Here is a 23,259-nt window from a genome sequence, read left to right as displayed (position 1 = left end):
CAGGTTAAAAAAAGTCAGAGATACCCCAACTCCTGCTACTAGGAGTCCCACAAAAACAAACAAACAAAACGCCAAAAAAAACTTTTCTAAAAAATCAATTTTTATTTTTTAAGAAACAATTCATTATACCCATGTGTGCATGCAAAAGATAAAAATCAAAGCTTGATGATGTTGGTGTACACCCTTAATCCTAGCATTTAGGAGGCATAAACAGGTGGATCTCTGAGTTGAAGGCCAGCCTGGTCTACAAAGTAAGTTCCAGGATAGCCAAGACTACATAGAGAAACCCTGTCTCAAATAACTACAGCAACAAAAGCAAATAAAAACTGAATCAAAAGAAGCACTGGTAGCCTGGATTATCAAGAACAATCCTAGTAGTAGCAGAATGGATATATGCTTAGCATTTGTTGTCATGAATGACTCTGCACCTCAGGACCAAAAGATAAGTGGCAACCTTATTAGCATCACAGCGAAGGCAGTGGAACAGGTTACTAAGAGCAAAATGGCGAGTGTCTTCATTGGCCGACCTCACTTCTGCCAGTCCCATCCAAGCAGGGTACACATTTTCTTCAGCTCCAGGATGAACCTAATCACCAGGCAGACATGCATTATTTGTAGTATTCAGTAATTCTTATACTTTCCTTTCCGGTATGTGTGCACATGAACGCCCATGTGTGTAATGTGTATGCACATTAATTTGAATGCAGTGGTCAACTTGGATAAAGTTTTTCAGGTGCCTCATACCATGCCTTGCCCTTGCCTTTGCTTTTGCCTTTGCCCTGCCCTGCCCTGCCCTTCCCTTCCCTTCCCTTCCTTTCCTCTTTCTTTCTTTCTTTCTTTCTTTCTTTCTTTCTTTCTTTCTTTCTTTCTTTCTTTCTTTCTTTCTTTCTTTCTCTTTCTTCCTTCCTTCCTTCCTTCCTTCCTTCCTTCCTTCCTTCCTTCCTTCCTTCCTTCCTTCCTTCCTTTCTTTCCTTCTTTTTTTTTTTTTTGCATAGGTTCTCTTCTTTTTACCAGGGATTTTTTTTGTATATCTTTCACTCCCCAGCACTGAGATTAAAAGGATAAACCGCCATATTCATTTCTTATGTGGATACAGGGAAATAAAAAGCAAGGAAGGCTTCTATATATTATGAATAGATCTCTTTAGTCCTAGTCCATATTCCCTATAATTTTGAGTAAAGTTTGAGGAAAATTTAGACATAAAATTTTTCAGTCAAAATCGAGACACTGACCAAATGATTGCATGACTGCTATTCTGTTACATTTCATGGTATATCAGTTTCTTAGTAAGGAACCTCAGGATGTTGGAATTGCCCACAACTCCCTACTGTAAAAGCTGTTAACAAGTGGGAAACTTAAGTTTAATGCTTGCAAATTAGATATTTTTGGATTCATTTCTCACTACAACAAAATACCTTTTTTCATGGAAAAAAAGGAAAAAGAAAAGAAAGAGACAGAGAGAGAACAGTCACCCTGACAAGGATTCTCTTCATTTCCTCTAGAAGTTCTTCATTTTTTTTCTCCACCTCTTTGACTTTCGATAGCATGGTCTCACAGGCCCCTTTAAGAGCAGCCACTGAACGCACAAGGTGTTCAAGAGGGTGGTACCAGGCTCTTGAAATGCTGATCATCATTTTCAGAAGGTCATCTGTCTAATCAATCAGGATTGAACATCAAGTTAAAAACAAGTGAAATAAAACATGGTGGATACATGTAGTATTTGCACAATCATACTGAACTACAATATCTACCTCTTTTTAATAAGTATATAGAAAATGTTTTGGTAAATTACACTATAAAAATACATATTTTGAACCATGTAATTACAGTTTGTTAAAATAAAAGCAAATAATAACTAAAAAAATCTTTTTATTTCTGAGAAGCCAAACTGATCATTTTTTTTTCTCTACATTCCATCATCTGCCCTCTTCATGAGGTCTTCTGTATATAGTTATTTCCCTTGTCTATGAAAACTCAGGTGTGTTTCCACTGTAACCAACTCAAATAAAAAGACACCAGTATTATCATTGGCAAATGGTCTGAATTATTTTTGTACTAAAAAAAAATCAAATTGTTCACTCATATCTTCCTATAATTTTTATATTATTCTAGGATATTAAAACAACAACAAAGAAAACAACACATTCATAAGTAGACTTTTCATGTTCTATTTTACTTCCTTTACCTGGCCTCTGGAAGAGTAGCCCATTTATGAATATGTACAAGAAAAGAACATCTTTGCTTTTAACAACATTGATGCAAAACCCATTGGGTTTTAGAAACACACACACACACACACACACACTGCAATCAGTGTGTTCATTGCCAGTATCACACATAATATTTATCACCAATTTAAAATATTTGCTTTGATGTCTCTTAGCAACTCTAGTAGTAATTATATTGGACAGTATTGAAGAATCCAAGTAAATATTATTCTATATATGTGTAACGAAGATGAAAGAAAGAAGCAGGACAAATCATGCAAAACAGGTTGCTGGGAACTCTTCTGCATGATGATTAGGAATGATGCTCTGAGATGAATGAAGCACTGTTTCACATTCTTGTCTGGCATGCAACTAATGGAAGGTCTGTGTAACCTTTTGGAGCTTCTCTCCCTAATCTTCCTAATGGTATCTTCTTTTACAGGACTTTTGTGAGGCCTAAATGCATCAGTATCAGCAGAGCACTTTTTGAAGTCTCTAGCTTTGAGGAAATATTCTGTCTTTCCTGCCTTTCTTCTTGCTTCATTATAATCATACTTTTTATTAATGAGAATGCCTTCTGTCCGGGTGATACCTACTATTAATAAAATAAAAGCAAACAGATTATATATATGATATGTGCATATATCGTTGTCTAGTTTAAATTATGTTGAGATTTACTCTGGCAGGGCGTCACAGTGGAGAGATCATAACAACTACACATTACAGCTTTCAAAATTAGTAAACCTCATCAAAACAGAGGTTAGTCTGAGGCACAGGATACAGTATGAGGAGACCCTTTTGTTTAGCTGATTTTTAATTATAAGAGAGAAGAAGGCAGAGCTGTCAGGGAGGAACGTACATGCAATGAAAAAGCAAACAAAAATAGGGGAGTATGGAATCTCAGAAAGAAATAACATTCTGATCAGTTAAAAAATATGCTGCAGTGGAGGAGCCTTTTATTACAATAAATGTAACTGTATTTGCATCTTTTTCACCTTTGCATGAATTCATCCATGAATATCCAACTTAGATTAAAGTAAACACAATTCTACAAGTACGGCCCTGGCTAAAAAAGTTGTCCTGTGGATGGACCATTTATAAATCTGCTACAATTGAACTAGCTTAGTTTTAAGCTTCTGATTTGTTGACTGTATAAATGCTATTGTTTTTTTCACAGTTCATTTTTCTCTGTTTTATTTATTTTTTGTATGTTGTAACCACTCCAATACACCTGAAATAACCTACAGCACAGTAAACCTTTGTACTGCTTCAGTTTTGGTGACAACCATGAATGAAGATTTACTTGTGTCTGTTGGATTTGTTCATTGTCTTCTGGAGTAGCAAGGGAAGCGGTGTGACAAATGCTGGAGTTCCTGGCTTTGTGCCACAGGCTTTCAGCAAAGTTTTCATCCTGGAAATAATAAAATATTTCAATTTATTGAAGTTTCTGAATTAAATAAGTGCACCTAAGTGCATCTTATAGATATGTAGTTTATAACAAATAAGCCCTACCTAAAATTGAATAACTAAGCAAACAATCTACTTATATATTCTTCCCAATAGATACACAATTTCATTTTTGTCACTCCTGAAAATTAACTTGGAAAGAAAGCCATAGAAATTCTAATAGTCTAAAACACTAAAGGTTTTGCATGTTTTATTTATAAGGTGAGCTGAATGAACATAGACTAGTGTGTTAGTTAGGGTTTCTACGGCTGTGAAGAAACACCATGACCATAGCAACTCTTATAAAGGAAAACATTTAATTGAGGTGGCTTACATTTTCAGAGGCTTAGTCAATTATCATCATAGTGGGAATCATGGTGGTGGGGAATATGGAGGCGTGCACACAGACATGGTGTTGGCTACATGTAGAAGTGACCTGTCTCAATGGTTGTGGCTTGAACATTTATGAGAACTCAAATCTGACCTCCACAGTGACACAGCTTCTCCAGCAAGGCCATACCTCCTAATAGTACCACTTTATTTGAGGGTCGCTTTTTGACACTGCCACAACTTGTGTATCCATATTTATGAATCTGGTTTTTATTGTTGGTCTAAGGAGATATATTTGTTTTAAGTATATGTTGTGAAATTATAGTTGTTCCTCATTTACCACGAAATTTTTATGTCTGGAAAATACCAAACTCATGATAAACTTGCAAGGCAACTGTATTGATGGTGTCAAAATCGATTATGAAAATTAGAAAACAACACAAATTAGAGGCAGAAGATTATATTAGCCATAAAAATGGGAAGTCTGCAGTGAGATGGTATCTCTTAGAAATGACAGGGAAGTTATACACATGATACCACAATAAAATGACTGCCTTATGGAGAACTGAACAATAATAACACCAACAGACATATAAGAACCAAGGGGTGGGGGAATCTCAGGGGTCCCCACCTCTAGACAAAGAACTACTGACAGATAAAGATTTCTGATAGAAGGGTAGATGTTTCTAGAAATGAACCCCTGAGTCTATACTAAGTTATATCACACAAAGTGTTTGAAATTATGTAAGTAAATAACATTAAATGTACTCAGTAGGCTGTGTTTGTATGTGTATGTATGAAACAAAACAAGAAGCTGTTAATCTGAGAGAGATAAGGGGAGCAAATATGGAAGGACAAAGAAGGAAAATGAAGGAGATAAATGAATGATACAATTATATTTTAACTAAAATAAAATATCTAGGCATATTTTAAAGAAAACATATCCAAAATGAGTAAAGATTAAAATTATTATCTAATATTAATAAATGATCAATTGAAGATTTTTCTTAAGATATTTATTAAAACATAGAATTTTTTTAACAATCATTGAATTTGTAAAATCCAAAAATGTAGGAAGTCATCTACCTCCCAAACTATGTATTGAGGCAATATAATCATTGCCTGTTTATCAGTATAATCATTGACAGTTTAACTCTTGTGACCTCATTTGAACGAATCCTGTCTATGTGATTTGCTTTTTATAGCAGGGATATTGTGAAGTTGAAAATTATATGAAGACTATATAATGAAACAAACACTGGCAAGTGAAAAGGACAATGGAAATATATATTACTTACAAATTTATAGACATATTGTCAAAATTGCCAATTTTGTGTTGAAGTCATCTTTGTTTTCGCCATGTTGGTTCTGATCAGACCCTATATCTCCATTAGAAAGAGACATTTCCTTTCTAAACCAACACTCCCTACGACATTAGAAATTTGCCCCTGGAATCTATAGACGGCCTTTCTCAGCACTGGAGGCTTAACTAGACAGTTTTTTGTTGTTTCTTCTTTACATGGCTTTAGATTAGTTCATTTCTATTTCATCCAAACAATTTTCTGCAATGCACTTCTCTTATGCTCCATATCCTATGAGTGAAGAATGATCATGGAGACTGGACCCTCCATACAATACTAGCAAACCAGAGTTCCTCTCTGATCCCACTTTTAGGACTAAATGTCATAAACTAGACTTGAGAGACAATCACTTTTTTATAAAAAATTAACTAATTATATAAAGTATTTGTTTAAAGAACTACCTTTACACGTCTTTGAGAGTTCATCAAATTACACATTCTTCCTGTACGTTTTTCAAATATCTGTTTTTTATTTTTTAATTGCAGAAAGGCATATAATTTGAACTTTTGTTTATGATATTTTCTTCTTTAATGTGTAGAATTTTTGAAGAGCCCTTTAGAGAAGAAACCAGAAGGAAATTAAGTACTTACAAACTCCTCAGACATTTGTGTGGTGAGGTTAGAGGCGTATTGAGCCTTGACAATAGCACGGTCAAATATTTCTTCCATGGACAACTCATTGTATCCTCCCAAGTCAAGGCACATGGGCATGGGGACCACATACTCCCATAGGAAGTTTGACAGTAGCAGAAGCTGAAACATCACTGCTATAAAGAGAGAAATTACACCTGATGATTCTTTCAAATGAAGTTACATGAGTTAACCTATTTATTAAGCTCTGTCTATTCTGGGGACCCTGGGCTTCATGATTTGTTTCTATATAACTGCAGTGGGGCATAAACTTTGTTCATGGTGAAAGTGTAAGTAATATCTCTTCAATAGATTGAGAGTTGTGTGACTTCCCACGTCTTTGATTTGCAACTTTGCAAACATTGAAGCTCACATTGATACTGATGCACAATATTTAGTCCTCCATATATTTTAAAAGCTTGTGAATTTATGTTCATTTTAAATTATAACATCCTCTAGGTCTGTAACTTTAGAAAGTAAATGTCTAATGCCAGCATTTTGGACAGACATTGATATCACATGGAGCACAGTTCTGTTTGCTTTGGCTTCATGCCTGTTGAGAATAGAAGCATGTTTGTTGGATTACTGACAATAAGAAGAAAGAGAGTTCTGTCATAAAAATGATGTTATTGCCTAGAGTTTCCAGCTTACAATGATAATCTTGTATATTTGCCATTTAGCAAACCATTTGATGTTTTTCCTTTCAACTTGATCTGTGAGTTCACAGGATCTTTGTAATTTTCATCAAACTGTATTGGCTGTATAAGGCTGGCAAGAGCAAGTGATTTCCCCACAGTCCTACCAAAACTGCTGAGAGTCAGGACACTGGCACCACACACTTGTTGCCTCACCTTTTCCACAGTGAACACCTATAGTGTTTCACTATGCATCTGTGTGTCAGAGATGTTCATGAACCCGCCTCCATGCCACCCAAGATCACCCTCACTTATTAAAAGAAAGAACATATGCATTTGTCTTTGATTACAGACATCCTAGACAACCTTACATTCTACACATCATAACAGATAATATAGAAAACTTCATGTTATCTATTTCCCCATAATGGCTCCCTCAATCAAGATATCTCTTTCTTTGCTCTCATATTTGTCTTTCCTCCATCTCAACTATCCCGTTCCTTCAAGTTCCCCACAACTCTCCCTTTCTCTTCTCCTCTTCCCTTTCTCCTCTTCCTTCTACCCCACCTACATGTTATATGTAGTAGTAGGGAGGGCCTTGGACTTTGCTCAAAGCAAAGTGCCTTACCTTCTCTTAGGATTAGAGGGTGGTGGGGTGGGAGGGTGTGTGGAGGGAACTGGAGGAAGGGAAGCAGTGGGAATTTGGATTAGTATTTTTTAAAAAAATCTAATTTAAAAAAAGATAAAGTAAAATAAAAAATAATTTTGTTTTACTTTCCCTAAAATAAATTCTGGTTGTCATCAATTCATTTTTCATTAAAATACAATCTACAAAGAAACAGTGATTTATTAACACATGCTTGATTCTCTAGTTGTTACAAGACTTGACTTGTAATTAATTAATTAAGGACTCAAATCTCCCATCATTACCCACATTAGGTTTTATAACTGAGCATTTATTCAGGTTCACTCAAGTAACCAAACAGATTTAAGAGACTCTGAAATCAAAAGGTCATATCATCTACCTTCTTCAGTTGAGACAATTGCGCCATTGAATCTTGTGTTCTCAGAAAAGTCTGATTTCTCAATTAGAAAGCTGGTCACTTTTAGCAATATCTTGTTCAGGGAGGTGTTCAAGAACATTTCCCTTTAGATATTTGTAAAAATCCCCCCTCTTATCCTCATGTCAATTTAGAGCATACCAAATTTCTCAGAGCATTATCATGCTTCTCTACCACAGGGGGCGTTCTCGAAGAGAACCACTGTCCTCAAAGATTATTGTGAAATTTCATTCTAGAAAGTTATTCTCCATTCTCTTGTGTTTGGTGTCTGCATGTGAAGCATGAATCAATTTCAATTTACAACAGATACAGCACCAACGACAACAAAGAATTGTGAGAACTATCCAAAACCATCTTGGTGAAATAATGCATCTAGAAATCTTACTCAGAGGAATATGAACGAAGGGCTACATACGGGAACATTGTTGACACAAAGATGGCTGCATCTCTGAGAAGTTGCTCCTCGGTCTCCTCAGCAATTCTGGAAAGCTGCTTCACCTGAGTTCTGCCTCAACCGAACACTCCTTTCTATATATACAGACAGCCGGCAAAGATGAGCAAAGATGAGCGCCAGAGGAAAGCAATATATCTAGCTGAGGGTGTAATTATCTGCTCGTCAAGGAATATTTATATCCTCTTTAGTATTACCATACCCTACCTCTCTAAACAGTTTTGTTTTTGGCCACAATGTCTCTATCGTTCAAATTATTTTGTAAGTCATCAATGTTATCTCTGTCCAGAGATGACTCATATTTTGTCTGGCAGGTGAAACAACCTTATTCCTTATTTCCTCTCCCTAATTCCAAGGTCTTATGCTCTTTCTGTCACGTCTTCTGTAAAGTTACCTAAGTTTTCGTAAGGTTGTAAGTGCACATGATTTTTTTTTTCTAGTATTGGGTCACCATGTTATGTCATAGTCAATAATTTTTGGCATTTTAACCATAAATCTTTTCTCAGTAATCAGCAAACACTGTAAAGTGTTACCAAAAAGTCAATGAAAGTTTACATAATCTATAGGATGAAAAGAATAATGTTTAGAAAGCACATTGAATAGGGACATCCATTTCAAAAAAACTCTGATGATAGTAGCATTATTGGTGCCTATATTTTCTTGGGCACATGTCCTATCCCCTTTTCTTAATTGTTGCTGTCTTTTATGCTATGGCAACAACTGCTACTCCACAGATACCAGCAGTGGTTCAGCCACAAGAGCCCATGGCCTGAGGAAAGGAAATACTGTTTCCTCAGGCACCAACTCTTTCAAAACTACAAAAGGAATTTATCTAAATCTCTGCCCCTCTAAAGAACTTAAGACTCAATGATTGAAGTTGAAGCATGATTAATAGAAACTAAGAGTCACATACTGGGGTTCAACTTGAAGACCACAAAAGCAAAGCAGCCAGCCACTGGCTCTTACCTCTACCTTAGTCTGAAAATGGTGATCCTGCCTCCAGGAAACTTCAGAATGAAATTGTGTCTGAGCAACGGTCTCCTCCTGTTTTATAATCCTTTCTAGGGCTGGGATTAAAGGTGTGCTATTGAGATTAAAAGTATGTGTTACCACTGCCTGGTCTGCAAGGCTGTCTTCCTCTCTGATCTACTTTTTAAGCTTTATTTTTTTAAAATCCAAATGAAATGCCACTACATGAAGCAGAATTATGTTCCAAAGAGAGGTTGAGTAGAAAGCAGTTCACCTAGCTCACCTCCTTGTGGATCCCAAACAGTCTTTTGTGTTTTTCCTCAGCCCGTCCTTAAAAAATCCTTCTTGATTTGCATTTCTCTGATGGCTGTGTATGTTGAGTATTTCCTTAAGTGTCTTTTAGCCCTTTGACATTCATTTGTTGACAATTCTATTTTTTTTTTGCTCTGTGCCCCATTTTTTAATTGGATTATTTGTTCTTTTTATGTCAAGCTTCTTGAATTCTTTGTATATTTTGGAGATCAGTGGGGTTGGTTAAGATCTTTTTCCAATCTGTAGGCAAGCTGCTGTTTTGTGTTGTTGACCATGTCCTTTGCTTTGCAGAAACTTCTCAGTTTCAGGAGGTTTCATTTATTAGATTTATTAGTTGTTGAGACATACATGGATATACATAGAAAGGTGAAAAAGACAAATTTTTTTGAGTAAATTGGAAGTCTGGTGGTCATGGGAGAGGATAGAGGAAGAGAGGGAAGGAATGGAGGGGATGGGAGTAAAATATATAGTTAAATAAAAACAGTAAAAAGTATAAAAATAAATAAAGTGAATTATACCAAAAGAAAAAAAACTCTTCTCAACCTGGCTCTTTCCCACAACTTTCTGTCAGCTTGTTGGTGACTCAACCACCTGACCACAGGTGAATTTTATTTAATAACCACATCTTTGCATCAATAAACAAATGTCCCAGAGCATAAACAAAGGTAACACAACTTAAAAGAATATTCTACAACACACATGCTTTTGTGTTCTCTTGGAATATGAAACACTGGTTTCTTTTTGCCAGGTTGGTGTAAAATCATATCAGAGAGTCTTTCAGTGAAACCATAACTGTCATTCCAATGCTTACCAACTGAACACACTTTCTGGGCTTGATGATAATTTTAACATATGTATCACTAGTAGCTATAGTGATAGTCCTCCTGAAATAACTTTCATTGTGCCTATGACACTATGAAAGCAAATCAGCATCACTAGATCACTCTAAGACTAATTATTTTTCATGTCATGAAATTACCATGTAGTTGTTTAAGCTCTGTGGTTTAACCATTTAGCTGTGGTTTGTAATCAGCAAGCATACCAACAGAATGTATGTTTTATGGGCTTTATGTACCCCCCCTTCCAATTAATCTTAGGGGAGAAACTGACCCCAGATACTGAAATTTTGTACAATAAACGTATGAGTACAAGTACATTTTTTTGCCATGAGTGATGGTTATATTCTTACAAATTCTTTAAATCCTGTTTTTATTGTTCATATGATATATTTTCAAAACTGTAAGCACCATAGATACTGGAACTGCACAATAAAATTTTACAGATGGTGGCTAAATGCTAGATACAAGACAATGCAAATTGCCATTGGAATTCAGCACCTGTCAGGGATAATAAAAAGTTCACGAGTTCTAATACAGTACAAAATAGGACTCAAACATGTATCAACTGTTTCCTCTAGAGAGAAAGTTGATGAGTTCAGTTTGGATGGGTGACACTGGTTTATTTAGTTGTCTATACTCTATCATCACTCTGCCTGGAACCCCCATTTTCTCATCCTGGAATGTTTCACGGGCTATCAATCTGACTATATGAAAACAGTGGAGTTAGTGCTTATTTCAATAATGATACAAGAAGGATCGGAGCCCATTCCTCTCCACCGAATCTAGTGTTCCTCCAGCTTACTTGTGTCTTCTAACATATTTGGGTTCCATCTATGGGATATTGACCAAAGCTGCATGTTGAAAGAGCTCAGAGAAAGAGAGAAATTTTAGCCTCATCAATGTACAACTTCTCATATTATATAGGATTGCCTTACAGTCCACCCATGGGCAAAACTCCACAAATGTGGTACAAATCATATGTTTAACAGTTCATTCGTTTTTCAGCATAAGTATTTTAAAGAAGAAATGTTCACAGAATAATACAATGCAGTGGTAAGTGTCCCTACTAAGGACTAGCTAGATCCCAAAGGAAATCCTGCAGCATTTCTCTTCTAGTGATCCCCTTTGTCAGTCTTTTGCTTTTTCCACCCATTGTCACCATTTTAGTTCTCATATGCCAGTGCCTCCTCTTTTCTTAAATTTTTGTTTGAAGATGATACATTCTGAACACATACAATATGTGCCACCCTAAAGGCTACTGGACTGTTGCCTTTAGGTTTTTTAAACTTACACATTTAAATGTCTTTAAAAGGTATGTGCTTTTGAGAGCTATAAATTTTAGCTTTGTGACCCTCAAGGTTTCTGCCTTACTTGAGTTCCTGTCTGATTCCTTCAAAGATAAACTACAATATGGATGCATAAGCCAAATAAATCCTTTCCTCCCCCCCTCCCCCAAAAAAGGTATGTGGCAGTTAGAATTTAAACCTGAGATCCAAAAAAAGATAAGAAGCTTTCATTAGCTACCTCTAAGTTCAAGAACCCTGGCACTGTAGATGCGTCCCATCCTTAATGTTTCTACAGTAAACAACAACGGACGATCTGAGGTCCACAATCCCCTAACGCTCAGGAAAGAACAGGTTAGTCTGATTCACAGCCACACATACATATGATGTATACTATAAATTGTAGAATGGCACCAGGTATGAATAAAAGAAATTACACATTTCTCTCTACCACAGTTTTTCAAAAGGTAAAGGAAAAGAAACCCTCTTTCTGTAGCAAATTTGTTTTTCCTAGGTTAAATGGAAATCACAGAAACTCAAGCTTTGGGTTTGGGATCAACCTTCCTGTGAATAGCCAGAGTTGAGGAAAATTTGTAGTTGATTGGCACCTGTGATTGAAGTCTCTTCCCAAGAACTCACAGGTTTTCCAGGATGCAGTTGTTCACACATTGGACACCATTTGTCGACCGAGGTTTCTGTCCTGCCTGGTACCACAGCTTTTTAGTACTAAATAAATGCAGAGGGATGTACATTAATCCTAAATTAGTTGACCTAGAGGCTCAGGCTTCTTATTAATTAATCCTTACAACTTATATTAGCCCATAAGTTCAACCATCTTCAATCAAGTACAAACAATATTCTAAAGTAGCTGGAGCTTATTTTGTAAAAAGAATTCCTTTAAGCCTAGTAATGTACCAAAGATGAAATGGTGGTGTGAAATTCTGGATCTTCAAGGACTTTTTCATTGACAAAAGACATAGATGTGTGCTTAGCGGTTATCATTATAGAAATCTCAGCACTTCATCCTTGAGATAATTGTCAACCTTATGTGATTCCTGCTCGTGCAATGGCTCAGGGTAAAAAGAGAAAAAATAGCAAGTGTTTTCATTAGACTACAAGTCTGACCATGCAGAGCAGAATGTATAGTCATTTTCTACAGCTCTGGGCTGAACCTAAACATGGAAAGCACAAGAATGTTTACATTACTAGCATTACTTGGTCCTCATTCCCTTCACAAGTTTGTATATAGAAGTATGCATATGCATGGTTTTGCTCATCTATGGCAAGACATGAAGTTGCATTTCTAAATCAGAGGTCTATATTGTTTAAAGCTCAACAGATAATTTCTGACTTTCTCTGTTTTATTCTTTTGTGACATCGTCTTTTATTTTTATCAGAGACTCATCATGGAGTTTCATGTTGCTACTTTCCTAATGTTTGAGTAATAAGGAGCACTCATTACATCGTTGTTTTTATGAAGGTTCTGGAATTAAATTCAAATCCTCATGTTAACAAAGAAAGCATTTGTTGACTGAGATGTTTTCTTAAGCTCATTGTGTAAAAATTTTAATTGTTAGAAAGAAAAATTATGAGCACAGTGCTTGATTGGAAATGTGGATTTGTCATGTATGCAGGCGTAGGTATCACGAAGACATTAGCACTCTAACACTAAGCATGAGAAGGGAAATACATATTTATATTATACCTTGGACCCAGAAAGTTATATTCATAAGGAGTTGAATGAATAACCAAGAATATGGAAGATGTACTGAAGTGTAGCCATGAACTTGACTAAAGGACAGTAAGGAGGTTTTTTTTTGTTGTTTTTTTTTTCTTTTTTAATTAAAATTTCCACCTGCTCCCCGTTTCCCATTTCCCTCCCCTCCTCCCAAATATTGTCCCCACAAATATGAATGATGTGAAAGGAAATGGACTGAGAATACTCCTTTCATATCATTCATATTTGTGGGTTTTGGTAGAAAATTCTTACATTCTTAAAACTCAGTCTTTTCTCCATGTGATGTATTTATCCATAATTCTTAGATATAGTGAGCACTTCCATAATTGTATTAAGGTTAGGGGTCCAAGGCAGGACTGAGTTGGGTATACATTCTGTCAAAACAAACAAACAAACAAACAAACAAAAAACTACTTTTTGAGTTACTATGAGGAACACCTACTTTCTGTTGCGATTATGGGTGTGTGACGTTCTCAGTAAAGATCCTTGAAAAAAACCTTATGAGCAGAAGTTCCTTAATGTCACAGCTGTGAATAAATTGGATATTTAAATTGCACTCTTGCAAATGTATAAGAAAATTTGTTTCACATCATAGAAATGACCTTTTTGGGCACGAGATAAGTTAAGAAATGTGAAGAGTCAGTGGGTTTACCCTGCTGAGCATGGTCTTCAGTCCTCCAAAAATCTTAGAAATCTTTCCTCCAGCTCTTTTGTTCTCAACAATGTTTCTGAAAGAGCAGACAGTGCAGGCATCATGTACTTCAGAGGTTTGAAAAACACTGATGTTCAATATTAGCTGTCTATGTATACATCATTAAAGAATGTTTCATTAACATGAGTAAAACACATTAGGGTAGGTACATGTGGTGGCTGCATGAAGGTTTTAAGTTCCCATACCTATTTGTTATTAATAAGCATATAGAAATCTATTTGATACATAATGTGCAGTATAGAAGTGTCTATTTTTCTCAAAGAATTGCAATATGCTCAAAGAAAAATAGACCTTAACAATTATATTCTGGTGAATGTCAAACTGATCTTGTTTTGTTTTCAATGTACATGCTATCGTCTGAACTCCATGAGAGATTCTTCTATTAGGTTGTTTCTATTGTCCATTAGAAACCAAGTATTGCTTAGAAACATTAAGTGTCCACAGGGCTTTATTGGGGTAAAAGAGATGTCAGCAAATTCAGTGATCAGTGGCCCAAATCAACTGTCTCACCAATGAGCCAACTGGTCATTCCTATGCACTATTGTTTTATATAAAACTACCAAATATTAAAATAGAGGCACAATGAAGAAAATGATACATTCTAAATCACAATGTCCTCGGTAGAGATGACATCTTGTCTTCAGCAACAAACTTTTAACAGTTACTGGAGGCAGACAATGACTCACTGTCTCTTTTAATGTCAGTATCAGTGACAAAAACAACGGAATTTTGATCTGCTCAGTCTGTGATCAACGTCAGAAACATATCTCAATGCCATCTCTGATTTACATTGCATATTGCCATGTCCGTTAGCCACTGTCTTGGTAATGAAACTGAAGTTCTGAGAGAATCTCATGAACAGTTTACAGGAAATATGTATAGCCTGTGGAGGAAAATGCAGGCCAAGTGGTGATAGCAAAATCTATTACCTGAATCTTTTCTGCCAAGGGATTAGGAATGAAGGTTTCAGGTGACTAAATCTCAGATTCATATTCTACTTAGGAATCATGTGATGCTATCTCTATAAGCTCTATAAAGAGCTGAAGCCTCAATTCTGTATGGTCCTAAGAATACCTCACATTAGTGAACTTTTATAAGGATTAAATGAATTGGTGCCCATGGACTGAATTTTGAGGATTCTAGATAAGTATATCTGAGCAAATGCTAATCTCTTCCTCTAACTCCTTCATTTACCACTATTATATACTCACACTTCAATCATGAGAATAGTTTGCTTTTTGCTTTCTAGTTCTAGCAATGAACATGAAGGGGAAATAGAACATATGTGTAAGATGTGCATGTAAGTTTTCAGTAAATCATATTCAGGTTATGACAGAGACAGGGAGAGAAGAAATCATGAGAATTTATGTTACAGATGCCAACGTGTGCAATCCTCTTTAGAAACACAAGCTATCATCAGTAACAAGTTGAGTATATAAAAGAGTCTTCCTTTCACCTATTTTTTATGGAGGGTTGCACAAATAATGACAAGAAGAGACCAAGACATTCTTGATTATGAAAAACTGAGACAACCAATAATATGTTTTCCGAGGAGCAAAGTTTAGTACTATAACTTAAACATTACTGTATTGTCAGTTCTCCACATACATAATAAAGTATATTCAACCAGGAATGTCCAATTCAGATTAGAACAGTATAGTTAATATTAAGAACGATGCCAAAGGAAGTATCGTGGAAAAACCTGACACTCTGAATAGCAAATTATGAACCCAATATCATGTGATGAAACATTTGTCTTAGAGTATAAATCATCATCTCTATGAAGTGATTGTATCTGTTGTTTCTTCTTTCCTTCTCTTGTATGTGAGATTACCACACTCAGCACATATGTCATGACCTGTAGGTTAGAACCACTGTCATAGAAGCTCCGGAAACGATAAAGACTATTGCCATTGCTGCTGGCTGTCTTCCAGAAGTGGATGGAGACCCTATTGTTTATAATGCTCTGCATATGGTTTTCAGTGCTTGATGAGGTAACTCTAAGAGTGAATTGGAAGTGTTCCCTCTGTGCTCTAACTCTTGTATCACTGCAAGGTGCTTATAAATCTGCTGGGAAGAACTATCACTGAGCATCCTACTTAATTGGGTATGGTACATGCTTCATGACGGGAATACTAAACAACAATGTGGTACAAGTGGTTAAGAATAAAATTACATTAAAACAAATTCTGTTTTTATTGAAAATAGACTTTTTATATTACAAATTCTGATCACTGTTTTCCTTCCCCCAAGTTTTCCGAATCCTCCTCATCTCTCCACTCACACAAATCCACAATATTTCTGTTTTTCTAACATTAGAAAACAAATAAATTACTAAAAACAAAACCCAAACAAAAACAAAAATGTTATGAGATTAAAACCCCTCCAAAAATGTCGTTGAGTTCAGTTTGTGTTGTCCGTCTACTGCGGCCATGTGACTCACCTTGCGTGTGGCTTGTGAATCTAGTAAGACTCCATTGGAGAAGACTAATTTTCCTCTGCAAACAAGTATTAATTGAAATAGTTTCTGGGTTAGTAATGGGGGCTTGTGTTCATGTCCTCTTTTAGCCCTGAGAGTCCATATGGCTTAGAACGTGCTTTCTGCCAGCCTCTGTGAGTTAATATGTTCATCAGCCCTGTTGTGTATTGAAGGCCTTCTTTTCTTGATGTTTTTTATTGTCACTGACTCTTAAATGCTTTCTACTTCTTCTTTTGCAATGTTCCCAAAGCCAAGAAAGGAGGAACTTGATGAGAAATGGCTCAGTGGAAAGATGGTCCAGCTTCTTTTTCCAGGAACCAAACAGTGCTGTAGAGTCACCCATAAGTATAAATTCCAGGGAATATAATACCATCTTCTGACCTCCTCCGACATTAAGCACACATGTGGCTGACAGATATACCTGTGACGCATGCAAGCAAAAAAGCTCATACATGTAAATCAAAATAAATAAAACTTAAAATCAGATTTCCTAATATACTTAATGCCAACTCCACAGGTAGAAATAAGTGCTGTTATTGGGAACTCAGGCAACAACTGTGAGTAAGATATTCACAGGTCTAAATAAAAAATGAATTCCAATTGCCTTAGTAAATGAGTATGATGTGGAAGCTAAGATACTTACCAACATTTGAATTTATGTGAATAGATTATTCCTGCAGTCAAGTAAACAACTCAAAGATGTAGCCAATATACATTTGAGTGATCTATTGTTTGTGGTGCTTTAGTTTCCAGTTGAAGAGGTCTGCAGTGATCCTGCATCCATTAGAGGGAAGCATCCTGTGAACGAATGTTTTCTGCGGTAGTGGGCTTTCAGGATGAGGGGACCAGAGCGGGGACTAAAACACACCACCAGTGTGGAATTGGGAAGAAGAGAACAGACCCTAGCCAGGGCATGTCTCATGATAAAGAACTGTCTCTTTATGGACACTGGCTATGTTAGGAAGACGCTAGTGTTCCCATAGCAGAAGCTGCTGATTCTCAGAGGAATGTAACTTGAGCCTCAGTCACTTTATTTCGCACTTGGGTAATAGCACCGTTTGTCATTTATCCTTAACTACTGAGTCTTGAGAAAATCACAAGCATTGACATGTAGAAGGGAGAAAAGGCAAAAGCATTACAAGACCAGGTGAAATTTGCCTTCCCTGATTTGTGACATTAATAACTAGAGCCTGAGAGTAGGATGCTAATAAGTTTGACTATGAGATGTGGTTTTGTTAGAGCATATTAGTACAAAACCATAAAACATACAGAATCTGTTGAGAATGGAATTAAGAAGGATCAAAAATAAAAAAAGTTATTAAGAAGATTCATGGATGTTTCATACATGTATCTGAACAGCTTATAGAATGTTTAAAAAGCCACCAACTCTACACAAAGAGCTTCAGGCAACTAAAGATTGTTGAAGGTCAGATAAATAGCTTTACCTAGGAAATACACACCAGTCTAATAGCAAATGTTGAATGTTGAAAACATATGATTCAGCAACAAGTAACACTATGTATATATATATAAATATGCAAATATATACACATATGATTAAAATTAATAAAATAAAAGTGGCCATGAAGAGAATGGGACAATCTGGCAATAATTGGAAGGAGGAAAAGAAAAGGAAACACGCGCATTAAAAGATTTTAGAAGTCAACATTGTTTAAATATCCACTGCTGACTTCTTTCTTCCACAATTTTAGTTCTCTTGAGATACCTTTTATCTAGTGACACTAGTGACCTCTTTTTTTCTGTCTTCCTGATGCTTGGATAGCAAAAGCACTCCATCTTTTTATTTTTATGTGCATTCTGTAATAAAATGCCTTCTAGCAAGAAGCCATTTCTAAACTGACCATTTCATTAACCTCATTGTATAAGACTAATAAAGACTGTATTGTGCTGGATAGAAAATATATTAGTATAGAGAGGCTTCTTTGTGTATATGAGCTAAGGCATGAAGGCATTAGGTCTCTAAAAGTAAGCATCATATGAGAATACATATTATATATTCTATGTGTCATTGGTCTCAGAAGAGGTAGACTGAAAGAACCTGAAAAATGTTTGAAAAGTATACATGCATTTGACAAAAGGTCAATAAAAGCACATTCTTGAGGCATCATTCATTCTTAGGGGTTTAGACAGAATGTTCCTTTATTCTTCTTTCTTTAAATTTAACCTGTTTCCCATAAGACTTAGTCCCTTAAATTTTTGAAAATATCAAACATTTCCATAATGGCGTCAAGGTTTCAGAGTTTCAGGCATGACCATTAAAAGATTTTCTGACTTAGTTAGGAATATCAGTCTTACCTATGAAAGCTACTCTGAGTAACTAGGAGCACCAGTACTTTCTACTGAGAGTACTGGCTTTGAGGTTCTCAGTATAGAAACTGAATAGGATAGGATTTACAAATGACCTCTCCTTGTTGGCAAAACTGCCAATGAATTGAATAAACATATATGTATATATAAAATTTCAATTTTAGAAATAAAGCATTGAAAAATTCACTTTTTTTTTTTAAAACAAACCACCTCTTTCACACTGGAGATAAGCAAAAGAATGTGAAGAGTGAGTGGGCTTGCCCTGCTGAGTGTGGTCTTCAGTCCCTCCAGAGTTCATTCCTCCAACTCTTTTGTTCTTGACAGCATGACATCAGATGTGAGCAGCCACTGCAGCCACCATGTGCTTCAGAGGCTTTCCCAGGCTTGTAAAACACTGGTGCTCACTTTCAGAAGGTCTTCCAACTAAACAATCATTAATAATATCTCATTAAAATAAGTGAAACACAACAGGATTAATATATATGGAGGTTGAATGAAGGGCATGAGCTCCATTATTGTTTTCTATTAAAAAGAATATATAAAATCTTTTTAACACATGATATGAAATGCAGGAATGATGATATTCTGTCACTGAACTATAACTTTTTTTTAATGGAATCATTAGTTTTTTTTCCCTTAACAATGATTTCTGATGAATGTCAAACTGATCATGTTTCACTGTATACTCTACTGTCCATAGTAAAGGTAAGATTATTCTGCTTGATTACTTCACTTGTCCCTGGGAAACCAGATTTGCATGAGCACTAAAGGTTTCTATGGGACTTCACTGACATAAAATAGATGACTACTCTGTCAAGGTCAGTGGCCCAAATAATTTTCACACTGATGCAACAATTGTTATTTCATACACGTACCTGTGCTTTATATATCATTAGAGGATATTAAAATAGAAGTACAATGAAAGAAGACATTCAGATCATAATGTCCTCAGTATAAGATGACTTCTTGCTTCTAGTAAAGCATCCTTTTTTTTATGGTACCAGAAAAGAACAATGACTCAGTGTTGTATGTAACCCCAGCATGAAATGCTGACTTTATAAATGTGTATTCACTGCCATAAAATATATGAATATTATGATGCCATGTCTGTTAGATACTGTTCTGGTAATACAATAAAAAATGAAATGGTGAGGAAATCTCATAGACACTTGACAAGAGACACGGAAGGCATATGAAGGAAAGGCACAGTCCAAATGTTGATAGTAAAATCCTTTACTTGGATCTTTGTTGCCTAGGGATTAGAATTGAATGTCTGAAATGAATGGATTTCAGATTCATATTCTTTCTTAGGATTCAGGTGATATAATCTTTATATAAGCTTTTAGAGCCTCAGATTTTTATGGTCCTAATAATACTACATGTAAGAGAAATTTTGTGAGGCTTAAATTAATCAATGTTAATAGACTGCCTTTTGAAGATTCTAGATAAGTAGATTTGAGCAAATGTTCACCTCTTCCTATACCTCTTGTTCCTTCAATTACCATTATTGTACTCACACTTATTCCTGAGAAGAGTTTGTGTTTAGGTGTCTGGTACTAATAGTGAACATGAAGGAGAAACAGACTATATGTGTGAGACAAGCACACATTCAAAGTTTTGTGTAAATCATTTTCATGTTGTTTATTACAGAAACTTGGAGTAAAGATGTTATAAGTGCTAAGATATGTAGTCCTCATCATACCAAAGGTTATCATCAAGAGTAATGTAAATAAACCCCCATTTCAGCTCACATTCACTTGAGATGCAAGATGAAGCTGAGTGGTTGTGGAGGTCTTCACAAATAATGAAAAAACAGAAGTACAACCAAGAGAGTCTTTCAAATAAAAAAGAAATGAATCATTGTTATTAAGTAATATGCTTCCAGAGGAGGTATTACTATTATTCCATAAAGACTGCTGTATCTGCAGCTTTTCCACACACATATAAATGTATAGTTAACCAGGAAATTCCATATCATATTAATGCTTCCCAGGACATAATAAAAACAACCCCACAGAAAATGTGCAGTGGAAACATGGTGCTCTGAATGTTCAGGTTATTGCCATGCTATCATATGAACAAGCCTTGTCTTAGAGTGAAATTATCAACTATATTATGATTGTTGACCCTTCTTCCCTTCTCTTGTCTCTGAGATTATCACACCTGCTGTGGCTCTAGAAGCCACACAACACAATATGCTGTACATTACTTCAGTTGATTTTGGGAAAACCAGGAGGAAACCTGATTTTATTTGGTGAACCTGCTCACTGTTCTTTGGAGCAGAGATAGAGGCAGTGTGGCAGGTGCTTAACATCAGGTTCTGTGTTAAGGTTTCCCCACCAAACTTCATACTGTGCAAGAAATGCAAAGGTTTCTTTATTTGGGATAAATATTGAATAAATACAGTTATGACCACAACAGTAATGAATTTTATAAAAATTATTTTAACAAATGATAAGTAAAAACAAAGGAATGAAGCAAACACTGTCTGCATTTTCTGCCCTTTGCATAAGTAATATAATTTCTAACTTACAATGCTCTTTCTTTAGTATTCTCCTGTTGTTTGGAAATTAAAGCACTAGCAAACAGTATTGCAATTGATATAATTTCTGTGTGCTTATTTTAGGTCTGGGTGGCCAGGAAATGAACAAACATCCTCAGCCTACACGTTGTTTTTTTTTTTTTTAGTTAGTTGATAAAAATTGAACATTTATTGCTTTTATTTACAAGCCTAAATTTTCATAAAACTTACCCATCTCCTTGCTCATGTAATCAGGTCTGTTTTTTATTTATTAAACAACTGAATTTGCAATTTGATTCATGATGGGTTATGTTTTAAAAGTAGAATTTTTTTATTGCTCCTTCAAAATAGAAACCTAAAGGGAGTATACTACCTTCAAAATCGATGAACATTTTTGAGGCAAGATCGTGGGTATAGTGTGACAGTTCAATCACACATCGGTATAGGCTTCCAGAGGACACCAGGGAATTTGGTGAGGTGGTCACATGCTCCCAAAGGAGCAGGTTTGACACTGCCAGCAAAAGGAGTGTCCTGGCTATAAGGAGAAATGATACTGAGGTCACCTAGTCAAATGAAGTTGCGTTAGTGACATTGTGTAGGATACGCTGTCTGTTCAGAGTTTCCTTTGCTACAATATTTGATTTGTACATATAGAGTTTGGAATAACAGTCCAGTGAGAAAACAAGTAAATATTTGTGTTTCTCCCATCCACAGGTTGAGAAGTAGGAGAATTCTCTCAGCTTAGACTTGCCTCATCAGAGTTTTGGAACTCAATAAAATTTTAGTTGAGATTAATCCTGAGCCAGAGTCTTCAAGCCATTCTCTGTGTATCTTAAAGGACTGGGAATTTAAATTCATTAAACAAATTTTAATTAGTTTATTAATTAATTTTTCTTGCAAATATCACTGAAACTTAAGGTGACTTGTTAAAACTGGCCTTCTTTTCCATTTGCCATTTATCTCACATAATTAATTGGTAAAGTTCCAAATCTACTGTCATTGTCTAATTAAGGTTGCAGAACCTAACTCCTCCTTAGGTGGATTATGGAATAAAAGAAATATCCAAACCCTCAAACACCATAATTTACTTCCTCCTGTGATTAAAACAATTAGACTATTGAATCCTATGTTTTCAATTAAGTTCAACTTCTCAATTTCAACAACTAATTCATCTTTGTCGTCTTGTTTCTTGCTTTATAGAGACCATAGAAGCTCATTTTATGGGCTTACAGATCCACCTGTCTTCCCATGGATCTTTTTGTCCAAAAGCATCCATCAAGAAGTCTCATGGTGCCGGGTGGTGGTGGCACACGCCTTTAATCCCAGCACTTGGGAGGCAGAGGCAGGTGGATCTCTGTGAGTTCGAGACCAGCCTGGTCTACAAGAGCTAGTTCCAGGATGGGCTCCAAAACCACAGAGAAACCCTGTCTCGAAAAAACCAAAAAAAAAAAAAAAAAAAACTGGTCCCTGTGGTTGGAATCCAGGAAGTTGTATTGTTGATAGATTCTTTGATGCTATAATTTGAGTCTGAGGCTTTAATTTTTATATAAATTCACATTGGATGGACAGATTAAAAAGAACTGGGAACCTCTTGATTTTGGTATTATCCCAGTGTTTCTAGGTCTTTTTGTGTAGTTTTCTAAAATACCGTGTATAGCCGGGCGGTGGTGGCGCACACCTTTAATCCCAGCACTTGGGAGGCAGAGGCAGGCGGATCTCTGTGAGTTCGAGACCAGCCTGGTCTACAAGAGCTAGTTCCAGGACAGGCTCCAAAACCACAGAGAAACCCTGTCTCGAAACCCCCCCCCCCGCAAAAAAAAATAAATAAATAAAATACCGTGTATACATAACAATAGAGTTCAGGATATAACCTTCTTGTCATTTTTAGGAATTTTTTACTTGCTTTTTAAAAGGTTGTTGTATTTGCTCGAATCTCATAAATCAGGGTAGCATAGCTG

General features: G+C 35.9%; 1 protein-coding gene across 1 annotated transcript; it reads right to left on the bottom strand.

The window, feature by feature from the left end:
• Nucleotides 1-397: 397 nt before the first annotated feature.
• LOC130885429 (prolactin-like) lies at nucleotides 398-6,105 on the bottom strand. Its single transcript, XM_057786897.1, has 4 exons — nucleotides 5,935-6,105; nucleotides 3,511-3,618; nucleotides 1,473-1,652; nucleotides 398-586 (listed from the first exon to the last, which is right to left on the bottom strand). The coding sequence occupies exons 1-4, from the start codon at nucleotides 6,103-6,105 to the stop codon at nucleotides 398-400; spliced, it is 648 nt and encodes a 215-aa protein (XP_057642880.1).
• Nucleotides 6,106-23,259: the final 17,154 nt, after the last annotated feature.

This window comes from Chionomys nivalis, chromosome 13, assembly GCF_950005125.1.
Source record: "Chionomys nivalis chromosome 13, mChiNiv1.1, whole genome shotgun sequence".
Lineage (NCBI taxonomy): Eukaryota > Metazoa > Chordata > Mammalia > Rodentia > Cricetidae > Chionomys > Chionomys nivalis.
The sequence above is the reverse complement of the archived record's forward strand: the minus strand, read 5'-3'. Positions and strand labels throughout refer to the sequence as shown.

Excerpts from the sequence above, each read along its gene's own strand:
- LOC130885429 (XM_057786897.1), bottom strand. The coding sequence starts at position 6,105 with ATGTTTCAGCTTCTGCTACTGTCAAACTTCCTATGGGAGTATGTGGTC. Across the intron at positions 3,619-5,934 it reads CACAAATGTCTGAGGAGTTT|GATGAAAACTTTGCTGAAAG; the intron begins GTAAGTACTTAA and ends TATTATTTCCAG. Across the intron at positions 1,653-3,510 it reads AACAAATCCAACAGACACAA|ACAGATGACCTTCTGAAAAT; the intron begins GTAAATCTTCAT and ends CTGATTGATTAG.